The following is a 13,588-nucleotide window of genomic DNA, read 5'->3' on the forward strand; positions in this document are numbered from 1 at the left end:
AGTCTAGCAGCAGGAACAGCTTTCCTGCCCTTCTCAGCTCAGCAGACCAGGTCACAGCACTTTCCTCTCCATCACCCAGGGAAGGCTATCTGTTTTTTAAATCAATCTGTGTAATTCTGTGATTGTGCAGACCATGGCCCAGCTTCTGGAGCTCCATGCATCAGGACTCCGGAGCTCCCTTGGTCTCCCTGTAGTCCCCAAGCCCTGGGAAAGGAGCTGAGTTTACTGCTGCTCTTCTGAAAAGGCTGGCAGGACCTCCCCGCACACAGGGCCGGGGATTGAGGATGCAATTAGGAAACAGGACAGCACAAATGGGGGCCCACAGTCACCAGCTGATCTGTCTCCTAATGCCCCCTTGTCCAGCACACCCACAGAGCTCCTTCACCCAGCCTAGGGCATGAATATCCCTCCATCCCCTTCCCTTTGAATTTGACCCTCCCCCCCCCACCACCAATTTCTGCATCCTAATATGGCTGCAAGTGCACCCCAGTACCATCAGACAGGCTATGTGGGCACGGCTGGATGAGCAGAGGTGGCCATGGCATCCTTTGGTCATCCTCCAAACCCATGGGGGCTGGGGCAGGGAGAGCTTGGGCAGCCCTGCCCCCGTGGAGTGATGGATGAGCTGACAATAGGGTATTGATAAGGAATTAACCTTGAGCCCTTCTTGCTTCAGTGTCAATAGAGCAGGAGCCAAGTACACACGTTTGATTGGAAATCTGTGTTTGGCCTCTGCTGCCTCTGAGCCCATCGAAGGAGAGAGATGAGAGGGGGATGTGAGCTGCCCTGCTGCCCCCTCCCCGGTTTGGATCCCCCCAGGTGGATCCCTCTCAACTTCCCCAGCCCTCTGCTGCTGGAGTTGACTGTGGGCACCCAGCTCCAGTGGCTGCAGCCTGGCATGTGGAGGGCTGGGTACCAGGGCCCCCCTTGTTCCCTAAAGGGCCTGTGCCCATCTTGCACTGGCCTACACTCCGAGCAGTTTGTTTAATTAAGTGTTTTGCCTAATGGGATTGCCTCATTTCCATAACAAACTGGCGGGCTGTCATTAGGTGGGCTCCCTCATTCATTACTGTTAATTAGATATGGATCCCCCAGAAGGCGGCGCGGGGTGATGAACGAGGCCCCTGACACACGCTATTACACATTAGCATTTTCTCAATATATCCGATACATCATGGTCCTCCGCTTCCTAAAGATATTTTAAATAAAATATTAGCAGCCTGCTGCGGGGTAGGTGGAGAGGGAGGGAGGGTTTCTGCCCTTCGCCCTGGCCTCAGGCCACCTTTGGGCTGGAAGTGGATGAGAGAGGGGCTGAGAAAGTGGCCAAATCCCACCCTTTCCTTTCCCTGTCCTTGCCACAGCAGATGGAAAGGTCCCTGACATCCTTGCTGCCTCCTCCCACCGGCCTGGGGACCCCCAGCACCCCATCCCTGGGGGACACAGCCATGGGGAGGGGTTTGAAAACAGCCCACTGACCCCTCTGCAAAATGTTTGTAAACCAAAAGCGTCGGCGCCAGCCGCGTGCCGGGGGGAACCCGACCTCTGTCCCCCCGCCCCAGCAGCCTCCCAGTCCCCGAGTCGGGGTAACCCTACACTGCACTGGAGGCCCCTAATGCAGGATGTATAGATCTGTTGGGGCTGGGCGTCTCCTGCCCCAGCCTAACGCAGCTGATGAGACTTCATTACAGGGGTGTCCCCTGAGGGGTGCCCTTCGCCCTGCCCTCCTGGCTCTATGGGGGGAACCAGTTGGGGGAACCCGTCCATGTCCCAGCATCCTCCTGCATCTGTCCCTGCATCCCAAACAGGACCAGGACTCCCCTCTGGGACACTACTCACATCCAGGGGCTGTGGCGCGTGGGGGGTGTCTCTGCTGCCTCTCGCCTGCAAAGGGAAACACAGAGAAGCAGAAAGCACCCGAGAAGATTTATACTTGTTTAATTAATGTCAAATGTAGTTTACAAACGGGAGTGACAAGTACCTCTTTGTATAGTATACACTGACACACAATCATTGACACACTGGAATATCGCTTTGTGCAACTGGGATTCTTTGGGCAAAGATAGGTAACTCTGATTTTTTTTTTTTTTTAATCATTTAAACTCATTACAGAAGAGGGGAAGTGGCGGATACCTGTTACAAACTGGGATGTCTCTCTCCCTAGCCTTCCCCCTGCAGCTTCCCCCTTGAAAACAGGGGATGGCTTTAGAATTTAAACAAAAAAAACCCAAAAAAACAAAAATAAACCCCAAAGCAAAGAACCAATGAGTAGTTGCATCTGGTTTTACACATACGTACATAAAGCACACGGCTGGTCCACAGCACCTGCCAGAAAGGCCCTGGGAGGGAGCTAGGCTATTTCCAAGGAAGGGCTGGGTAAAGGCCTCCTACCCTCTTGCCCTTCCTGGCTCTCTCTGAAACCCACCTGCCTGCACCCTCTCCATCTCAGACCGTAGCACCAGCACACTCCCAGCTGAGCCATGTGCCCTGCGAGTTCTTCTCCCTTTACAAATCCAGCCTGAGCTGTGCATGCCTGCCCTTCCCCTGCCTTGTGCTGCCAGCTGCAAGGTTACCCTGCAGTGACAGCCCCTGCCCGCAGTCTCCCTGTGAAGGCAGGACCCTCTGGGGTGCCCCAGCTTCCTCTGGCTCCTGGGAGTTCTGCTGGCACAGAGCAGAGGAGGCTGCAGCTCTCTGGTGCAGAGGCCTTGGACACAAGGGTAACTCCCAATTAGGAATTGTCACCTTTTGATGAGATGTTCATGAAATAACAGCTCCTTCAATTTCATTTGGGGTTTTTTTGGGTGCAGCAGGATCCTTCAGAAATCAGTCAGGAGATGCCAAGGCTGTTCTCTGCAAAAGAGCTCAGGGTAGGGAAGCAGTGGGACTGTCCCACTCCTCACACATCCTGCTTACCCAGCCCTTCCCTCTCCGGAAACACCCCTCAGCACTGGGGTCCCAACTCCCAAACCCTCATCCAGAGTTGTTTCCACTGTCTTAAAATGCCCCAGCTGTGTTGTGCTGCCAGGTGGGATATGCTTGGAAAGGAGTGGGGCACATGAACTTTCACATCTCCCTGTCTTCTGGCTATGGGGAGCTGGCACCCCAAAAATGCCCAGGAAACTGTAGCAGGGATGTAAAGTGTGGGGCTGGGAGAAGTCCCAAGGCCTTGGGAAATGGGGTCAGTATCTGTTTCTTGGATCCTGACAATAAAAGAAAGAACAACAAAAAGCCAGGCCAGATGGCAGCTTTGGTTAAGGCTGAGGATACAGGAGACAGGGACAAGCATGAGGGACTGCGTGGAAGAGGCTGGGGCTGTGGGGGACCTCTGGGTCCAGCTGAGAGTGTCTCTGCTGGACCCTGGGAGTGACCAAACAAGGCTGGCTTGGCTCTCTGCCCTAGTGCCAAAACCTCTTAGGAAAAAGGCAGGCTGCAGGAGAATGGGAGCTGGGGAAGTGAGAGCAGGGCAGAGCTGGCTCTGCAGGGCTTGCATGGCTCTGCCAGGCAGCCCCACAAGGGAACTGGCTGAGTGTCTCTGGGCAAAGCCACCAGCAGGACCATCCCATCCCCTCCATCCCCAGCATCCTGCCTCAGCACCATCCTGAGCAGCCCAGGCATCCTCAGCCAGGACATGCTGAGCCAGGAAAGCAGAGCCAGGCAGGGCAGGGGAAGGGGCTATGGTCTGGAGGAGCACAGGCCTTAGCCGGACCCTCGAGCCAGAGGAGAGGGCAGTGCTCTGACAGACTCCCTCTTTCCAGCTCCTCACCATTTGCTCCTTCCCCAGCTGGGAAAGATAAAGGGGATTGAGCCACATTCCCCCTGTCCTGCCTGGCCCCCCGGTGAGGAGTTAAAAGCTGTGTCTTTCCGGGGATAACGATTCTATTATAAATAGCCCCATTAGCTACAACTAATGACAAAAATCCACCTCCTCTACTCCCCATAAGTTCTGTAAGTTATGGGCAATGCTACAGCCATTACTAAAAGCTGTTAACTTCATATCTGAATGAGGAAATATACACCACAGAACATTAAACCATTTATATTATATATATGTATATATATACTTTTTTTAAACTAATGACTTTAATGCCAAAACTTTGCTGAACCAAGAAAAATATGGGTTTAATGTTCTCTGCTCATTTTTTTTTCTTCTTTAAAAAAAATACAACCCAAAGAAAAGAAAGGGAAACTTATTAGTATGTAATGTTTGAGTCTATCCCATTTATACACAACATTGTAAACATATATAATCTATATTACATGTGCTTCATTTCTGCCTGGGTGTGTTTTTTTTTTTTTCTTTAAACCTTTTAGTTATCACTAGAACACCACAAAAAACCAAAACAGAACAAAAAAAAAAGCAAACCAAAACAAATAAAAACAAAACAAAAACTGATCAAGAACACAAGTTACAGGTTATTTAACATCTTTCTGTGAAGGGTCTCTTCCCCAGTTTCCTCGGGGCAGAGTGGTCAACAACACAGTCCAAAGGAGGGCTCACAAGCCATCCACAATGCAAAGCCAGCTCCAGGGAATGGGTGATGGGGAACACTGGTTTTAAAAAAGGGGGCTTCACAACAAAGGATTTGGTTTTGCCTGCTGCAGATGCTGAAGGAGGTCTCAAACTGCAGGACCTGGCAGCCGAGGCTCCCACTGCTCCTGTATCCTCGAGTCCATGTCTGGAGTCTATGGTTTGTTTTTTTCTTTAAGTTTTAAAACGTCTTTTTTTTGTTGTGGTCGTTCTTCTCCCCCTGGGTGTGATGAGCTGAGCCGAGTAGCTGGGTCCTGCCCTCCTGCTGGGTCCTTCATAAGTAGATGCGCCGAAGGTCTCCAGGAGATGTGATGGTGTTACACTGAGGACAGAGCTTCTTGGCACCCTGCAACCAGCAGATGAGATGCACAGTGTGAGAGTGTGGAGGACATCCCTGCCCTTGGCCTGGAATTGCTGGAGCAAGTAAGGCCCTCCAGGCAGGGCCATAGCCTCAAACAATGAGCACAAGATGTGCGAACGGGGAGTCCCAATGCCTTCCTTGCCTGTCCTGCAAGCCCCTTGTCCTTCTCCACTCCCTGGCATGAAGCAGCTGGACGAGCAGGAGCTCTGCAGAAGCCTGAAACCCAGAGCCAAGCTGCATCACCCAGCTCAACACCACTGTCACCACTGTCTTCCAGGGAGATCTGCTCCTTTTTTTTCCCCTTGCTCACCTGCAGCCCTCAATGAACGAGTTCAATCACTGAACAGGCAGAAAATCAACCCAGCTGGAACAAGTGAAGTTTTCAGCAGGGATGACTGAGGTGGTTCACAGGGGGCTTGGACCATCCCTTTCAGGGCAGCACAATGGGGTACTGCCTTGTCCATGCAGAAAAAAGCCTAAGAGCTGCTGGCATGAAGGAACCCTCTGTCCCGTCCTCCCCAGCTCACACAGAGACTGCAGAGATGAGTCTCTTGTGCCAAGGTGAGCTGGAAACAGCAAACTGATGTGAGCTGGGGTGGGGTAATGGGTGGCTGACAGGAACACTACATGAAATAAAACAAGGGCTGATGTGCCATCTATCACTGAGCCTGACAGCAAGAGGGTGTTAATAAGCCTCAGAATCGGGGTCAACCTAAGCCGGTCATCATTAGATTGGCAGATGTGAAAGACAATTGATGGGAAAAATGACAGAAAGATGGCTCTGCTGTGAGGCAGCCTCCCAACTACAGCACCAGCAGCATGGGAAACTGGGATGGCCCTCCCTGCTCCCACTGCACATTATTCCTTGCAGTCATGGAATTGGCACACCTGCCATTCCCTGAGCTTTGCACTCCTGGAAATTCCCATTTGACAGCCCTTGCTGCCAGCAGCTCAGCTGTTGACAGAACACACATGGAGACCACGGGCACCTGCACCTGATCTAAACCAGTCATACACAAAGTCCTGTTGAGCTAGAGTTGAATGAAGCATATGTAAAAGACAGCCAAAACACCCTGGGCATCACTTCAGGGTGAGTGACACTCTTGGGGTCAGTGACAGGCTGGCAGTCTGAAGAAGGACTAGTGGTCTGGATGGCAAGCCTAATGCTGGTGCTGATGCCTGTAGGCACATCCTTCCAGTTATCTGGGACAACTACCGAGTCTGTTTAGATTTTCAGCCTCCCAGGGCAGGGACCATCCTCCTGTGCCTGTGCAGTGCATCATGCAGCCCTATGCACTGGTCTTCACAGAGTGAAGACCAGTGGATTCTGGGAGAAGCAAGTGCAACTTTGAGTGCAACTCACAGGAAAGGCTTAAAACAGTGATTAAATGGAAACTTGGGTGCGCTGGTCTTTAGCAGAGCCTGTTTATTTAACATGCTTCTTTGCTTATGCTCAATGCCTCAGCTTTGGATCTCCAGAATTAAATGGAAAGCCCTACTCTGCACGTCCCAGTGAAAACTTGCTGCAGTGGTGGAAACATGAGAGAAAAATCTGAACATCTGCCCTTTCTGCCACTGTGGTGATGTAGCAGCACTCCCAAGGGGCTCACTAATCTGGAGGCAAATGCCACGAAATATCCTGTTTCAACTGAGTCTCTGCTCAGTTTCATGTATTTTCCTTCTCCTTGGAGGCACATGTTGCATCTAGTTGCCCTCTTGGCATCAACTTTGTAGCTGGAGGAGTCCCAAAGGAAGTGGCAGGGAGGTGCTGAGGAATTAATTCACAGCACGCTGTCTGAGGGACAGCAGCTGGCAGCTGCCTGTTCAAGCTTTCCTATGTGCCCTGAAAAGCAGAAGTGTGCATGGGGACTTTAAGCTTTCCAGATGTGACTAGTACCCAGAGCTGTGTCCATGCTCTCCTTCCTAAGACAGGCTTACTGGCAGGAGCCAGAAAGGCACTGAACCAAAGGCTGCAGGTGCTCACTCTAAGCACCAGCCCTCCGCACTCACCCACAGGGATGGCAGAACAAGCCCCATGAAATCAAGTGCATCTTTGCTGCTCTCTTCCATAGCCAAGCAAGGTCAGCTATGCAGTTCCCTCACACTACAGGGAAAGGGAAGATGGTTGGATTGATCTTGCCAGACTTTGGGATCTCTGTCCCAGAGATCTGGTTTTTGCACCACATGCTGATGGCTTTAGGGGGATTCACTCTCCCACTTAAGGCTGAGAGCTACACATGCATAGCCAGGGACAAGTTTTCAACCATGTCACAAAGCAGAACCCAACTACATGGAGCTTGACCTATTTTCTGCAAAAGCTACATGACTGCAGATTGATTTAGGGCAGTGGTGGATACTGCTTCACCTGCACGTGGGAGGCACGGCTCATCCCTGAGCTCTCAAGTGTGGGTATGTTGAAGGGAACAACGGCGTCCTGGAAACCTTCAGCAGCCTGGCCTGAATGTGGTGCAGGCTGCAAGTGGCACGCTGGGCCCAGTGCTCTGGGTCTCTCTAATACTTTGGACACTTGGGGATGCATTTTTCTTTTATATTATATAAAACTGTCCTCTTCTGCACACATAAGCATGTGTGGTAAATTCAGAACTAAGTCCTGATTTTTTACTTTTTAGATTGAAGTTGCTCAGAGCCTTGTTCTTTACATGTGACTTTTCAGTGTAGGTGTACAACATTTATCTGCACCAGTGATTAAGCTCTCCTCTCTTGTGGTGAGGCATATAAGCTTGTACACACACACATGCTGGCACAGGCACAATGAAAAAGCGTTTTGCTCCCCCACTGCTCACCTGCCAGCTGGGGTTACTAAACTTTTCCCTTGAAATAAAAATGCCGTGGAATAATAAGTCCCACCTGTCGGCCATTTCTTTTTCTTTTTTTCCAGGTCCTTCTGCTCCTTTCATCATAGCTACATGGAAAAGCCTTGATGTGTTATAGCTCTGTGTGCTGGAGTAAAGGCCACCTCAGCTTTTCCATTATAAACCCCAGTTTTGAGGGGTTTATAAAACTCTGCTGCAAGAAGTTTGCTCCAGGGCTGTTACAAAGCAAAGAAATGGGGCTGGAACCAGGATGGAGTTTATTTTTTCTCCTCCTTTCTTAATTAAAATTTGGCAAGTGATTGATCCACAATACAGGCTAATCACTTGAGGTAGTAGTTTGAAAAATGCATTAACGAGAGCTGAGATGTTGAAAAGTCGTTAGGGCTTAGATGGTGCCAGGAAGGATTGGAGTAGTTTGTCTTAAAGTTGACTCTTAAAAAAAATGGTACGATGTCTGCTATAAATTGGCTAAAGCTAGGAAACTCACAAGGAAGGATTTAGGCACTTCCTGCTGTCCCATGGGTCTAAAAATGAGCAATTTCCAAGCAGAATATGCTATCAGGAACAGAGAATAAAGAGACAAAGAAATAGTGGGCAAAGAAAGTAAAATCGAAGGAGAGATGACAGGAGGGACCCAAACCAAGAGCCAGCTTCTTGCCAGGAAAGGACCTGAATGCCAAGATCCAATTCTCAACCAAGGCATCAGCCTCCTCTCCCACCCACGCCTCCACACAAGTGTGGAACTTCTTTTCTGCAGATGCTAATTCCCAGAGAAACAGCTGTCCTCCGCTGCCATTGTGGGGTACCCTCCAGCTGTCAGGCAATGGGGTTAAACCACCAGGAGAACAACTTCTTTCACCAAGCCTCCTCAAAGGGTGGAGCTCACTCCCACAGGCTGCTGGAGGCCAGAACTGAAGAATGCTAATTAATAACCACAGAGATAAGAACATCATGAAGGTTCAAATGCAGCACCCACACAGCTGCTGACTCGGGAGGTCATATGTTGCTGAAGCACTGAGGAATCACCCAGAAGGGCTGCTCTGTATCTGTGCTGGTTTGTACAAAACCACTCTGGCCCACATGGCATACATGGTACTAGAGCCTAGAAAGAGTGGCAAGGCTAAGAACACAGTAATTACCAAAGATATAAATGTGTCAACTGCAGAGCACATGTATATATCGATGGATCCCCTGGAAGCATTTTGTGATGAAGAAGGCTTTTTAGAAGTGATTTTTTCCTGCTCTTGTAGTTGTCATTTTCAAATAAGCCCAAGACAGGCAGGCACAAGCCTGAAGTTAGCAAATACATGTGGGAAATGCTGGATCTGGCTTGTACAGGTGATGGGGGGAACTCAGTAAACTACATTTGCTCAAATAAACCTGTCCTCTCTTTCAGCCCTTGCACCGACCAACAGCTCCATCACTGGCAAACAACAGCCTGACTTAGCTTCCAGTTCCATTTACTTTGTTAAGAAGGATACCAGAGATTGGGAAATCACACAACTACAGCTCAGAGAGACATCAAAAACTTGCCAACCCATTCTCTGGGCAAGATCACCTCAACCTGAATTACTGCTGACTGACACACATCAACCCTGTTCTCACAAACTTCAAGGATGGAGGCTCCAAACCTCCCCAGCAGATCACTACAGCAGGTGGCCAATCTCTTCTGCTAGAGAACTCTCCTCAGGAGAAGGAAAATACAAATCTATTATACACTGTTAGCTATAGAGTCTCAGTTAATGGGGAAGGATGGAGACTGGGCAGACTCTTACAGAGGGAGGTTCATCCCCTACCATCCTGTGACTCAGGCAGTCCAACAACCAGCTGAGGCTGGACACCCACCATGAGGACTGTCAACATTCAGGGAAAGGAACTCCACCTGCTGCTGCCCAGGCTAACTCCTGCAACACCATTTCCTCTCCTGTCTTTGAAGAACCTGCACATGTTTTCCAGGTTTCCAAAAGGGAACACAGGTAAATCATTCCATGATTTTGGTTCTCTTAAGGCATCTCCAGGGTCCCTTTCTGTAAACCCCAGCCTTTGCTTCAGAGATGGAGTCTCCTCTGGTCCCCAGAACTTGCAACCTGTTGATGCACTGAGCTCCAGTATAGTTATACCTAAGCTAGAGAGTGCAGTAATCATTTGTAGAGTTAGTGATTAGAAGTCTCTTCCTGGCCCTTACCAACAGAACAGTTATAATTTGGAATTAAACATCAAGAGCCAAAAGTCCAAAAATTTTATTTTCATGAAGTCTAAGCATTTTAAGATCCACTCCTCATCAGTGCCCTAAACTATCAAGTCAGATACTCGGATACTATTGTATCCTAGAAAATGTTTAAACCGTAGGTCCATAGATACATATGAGCATCAAATTTCACCTTGTCTTCAATACCCTGCAGAGGTTTAGAAGTGCTCCCAGGCACTCTGAGCCTTCAGTTCCAGGGCTTTGCTTAGTACATGATCCTTGCTCTCTCAGGCACACTCACACTCAATATTAGACCTTGGCTGGGCATGTAGGCACAGACACAGAGGAGAAAGGGGACTTTTCACCAGCATGGATGACAGATCTCCAGATTGTTCAAAAGGGGCCGGAAGCCTGACACAACCCGCCTGCTCCAACTCCTGTTAACTTCAACAAATTGTTTATTGCACAACAGAAGAAAAATGCTGCCCCTCTCCCCCAGCCAAGTCTTTCCATGTGTGCTGCACACGCAGGCTCCCTCCTCCCAGCCCACTGGGGAGCCAGCTTTATACCCAGGGAAAGGTAACAGCAGCGATTATTACACACACTATCCCACAGCTCCTCGCTTGTTAAAAAAAACAAGAGTCTCTTTTGTGCCCGAAATAAAAGGAGATACCTTAATTAGAACAATGCAGGTTGGTAAGCATTAAACACTGAGCCCAGCTGCTGTATGCCATTAAATTCATAAAAAAGGAGGGGGGAAGGAGGGCAGTCTTAACGAGATTACACACATTGACTTTGATCAAGACACAAAAGCACCAAGGCGTTCCAGGGTTTTTATTGCTGTCTTCAGGCTACATTTTAATGGTTACATTAGAAACATGCGAACACAGGCTGGGAGATTTTTTTGAGATGGGAAAGGGAGTGCAAGCATGCCTTGTGAAAAGGCCTGGTTTAATAAATTGGGGGCTGCAGGGAGAGGCTAGGACTGGGGAACACATGAGTAGTCACTTATTAATTGCTTCCCCTATGCAAGTGCCAAGTCCTAACATGATGTCTTGCTGGACTACTCCCATCCCGCCTGCCTGGTCAGCAGAACAGCCATGTGCAGATCACACACAGCCAGCTTCATCACCATCTTTCTCACAGAGCTCTGGGGGGAGATGGCTTCCCCTCTGCAAGGGAAATGTTAATCCCCCAGCACCTGGAGTGACCTTCCTTGTTCCCATGAGAGGCTGTGACTGCTGAACATGACAAAAAGGGACCTGACTGAAGTTGAACTAAGTAGCTGATGAGCCTAGGAACAACCTGAAATTGGTGGCACAGATTTAGAATGTGACTTGAGGCTGGTGGGAAGAGGAGAGGACAAAGACTTCAGAGTAAAGAAAATGAAGAGGAAATTAGTATTTTATCCTGTGCTTGTAGCACCACTGAAAGACAAGATTACTCCTCACTTAGCAAAGGTGGCAGAGCACATATTCATCCAGACACCTCACAGCAACATACCCACATATGTGTCTTTTATAAGATGCTGCTAAAATGTTTACAAAAGCTTGTATAACGTAAATAGTGACAGGGTGTAGCTGAAGAGCTATAAAATACAGCCCAAGGGATAGCCAAGTTATTGAGTTGCTATTAGTACTCAAGCCCACAGGCACTTCACCATCCTGGTAACTTTTCTTGGACAAGACTTTTAAAAGGCAGGATTTAAAGGAGCATGATCAGCTTAATAGTAATTCCAAACACACAATGTGTTTTATAAAGTAGAGTAATGCCTTCCAGGAACAAGTTTTTAGGAGTGGCATTCCCTTACATTTTTTGCAACCCAACACTGTATCATCTTGCTAACAGGAGAACTAGAAAGCACAACTGACTATTTTCCACTCCCTAGCCTGAACAAAATGAAAGCCTGAAAATCAGCTGCAGAGGGGATGTTAAATGCTGATTATAAAGCCCACAGTTTTAACACAGGAAAAGAAAACACTTTATTTAATAACACCTTAATTTTTACTTGCTGTCCTTTAACAAATGTATAAATTACTACTCTACTGGGTCACCTATTCAATGCTCAAGGTAGTTTCCAATCTTGTAAACAGAATGGCATATGTTTGAAAACCACACAGTGCTATTCAAAATAACCTAAAAACTATAGATTCATATTATAAAAGCTCCCTTCCATATCCTCTCTTCTGAAGATGATTCCCTTTGCTTCAGGGGAATATTGTGTTTCTCAGAAGCTACCCATTCCATGAAATCTCAGTGGATTTGGCCTCCATTCTCACAGCTTTACCTCTCTGCATGGATGCCCCACAGGAAATTACTGAAAGGCAAGGTAGTCCCTAGTACAGAGCTCTTCCCACAGCAGCAGAGGAAAAAGCAAGGGGCAGGACAGAACTTGGGTCACAACAATTCAAATAAAACTCACTCATATCAAAGCTAGAATGGGGTGTTAAAACAGCCAGGCTTGGGAAATCGGCAAGCACAGCATTCAGATTAAAGCACCCTCCCCTGTGGCAGTCTAGAATACAGTATCTGAGAAGAGTGAAAAAAGGCTGTAAGTTAACAAGAAAGCAGACAAGAGCCTCACCAGAGTCCGCAGCCAGCATTCTTCACAGTGCACATGCCAGCACTGAATAGAAGTCAGGGGCATTGTGTAAGAGTCCTGAGGAAAAGAAGCAAACATATTATTTTCATAGCAGTGATCTAGTGATTCTTCACTCCCAACTCTATCACAATGCCTTTCTTTGTGGGTAACACCGTCTTGTATTTTGTTAAAAAAGTTGGTTGAAAGAACCAACTTGTGTAATAAATAAGTTGTATTTTTGTAATGTTTGTATAGAATTGGCAGAAAGTCTCATTCAATCCCTTCTCTTGGCTTCCCAGAACTCCTGTTGGAAGCCCATAATCCACTCAAGTGATGACCTGGCTCACCACAGTTACCGTAAAAGTATCTGAAGTTGCTCTGGCCACCTGCCATTATTCTCATCAGAAAGGTCACCAGACCACATGAAAACCAGTGACAGGGTAAGATCAACCCTTATCACACCTCAGCTCTGCAGGAACAGCATAACTACATCCCAGAATGCTGCTGCTATTTCAGCAGACATGCCTTCTCAAGTATCTATCTTCTATCATTGCTAACAAAGCTCTGGAAATCAGCAGCTAGCTGCTGTCCTTCCTATGGGATGAGTGACAAGGACTGTACTCCCACACCTCCAAGATGCGGGCTGGCTGCGAGAGAGAAGCCTGTGCATCAAGCTGAAGTTGCAGAGGGAGCTCTCCACCAAGCAGAATGTTCTGTCCTCATCAGAACACAAACCCAATAGGAGATACAGAGCCCTGCAGGCTTGGACCATCAGAGGGAGCTGCTGCCCTTCCTGAGGAAGGCCACAGCATCACCAGGGAGCACGCAGGACACTGGCAACTTTTAAATGCTCAGGCAACAGCCCTGATCCCAGATCAGAGAAGGTGAGCCTCTGATCACAGATTCTGCTCTCTCCTATGTACCCAAATTTGCACATCCAGGAAAAAGATTCTGGTACTTGGGAGTTTTCAACAGGAAGGCAGAAGGTCTTCTGAAGCTGGGCCTTTCTTGAGCCTGATATACAGTGACAGCTACAAATACCAGTGAAACAACAATTCATACAGAAATCTGAGTTGTTAAGACCTTAATTTGGAAGGCT

At 48.3% G+C, this 13,588-nt stretch overlaps 1 protein-coding gene across 5 annotated transcripts in view; it reads right to left on the reverse strand.

Moving 5' to 3' along the window:
- Positions 1 to 1,918: 1,918 nt before the first annotated feature.
- Positions 1,919 to 13,588, reverse strand: part of RNF220 (ring finger protein 220) — a 212,789-nt gene continuing 201,119 nt past the window's right edge. For all 5 annotated transcript variants that reach the window (XM_031505551.2, XM_021528386.2, XM_021528394.3 and 2 more), the window contains 2 exons: positions 12,493 to 12,567; positions 1,919 to 4,871 (listed from right to left, as the gene is read on the reverse strand). In XM_031505551.2, coding sequence (XP_031361411.2) covers positions 4,800 to 4,871; positions 12,493 to 12,567 — 147 coding nt within the window. In that variant the 3' untranslated portion in view covers positions 1,919 to 4,799. The remainder of the gene's footprint in view (positions 4,872 to 12,492; positions 12,568 to 13,588) is intronic.

The sequence above is a fragment of the Lonchura striata genome, chromosome 9 (assembly GCF_046129695.1).
Source record: "Lonchura striata isolate bLonStr1 chromosome 9, bLonStr1.mat, whole genome shotgun sequence".
Classification (NCBI taxonomy): Eukaryota; Metazoa; Chordata; class Aves; order Passeriformes; family Estrildidae; genus Lonchura; species Lonchura striata.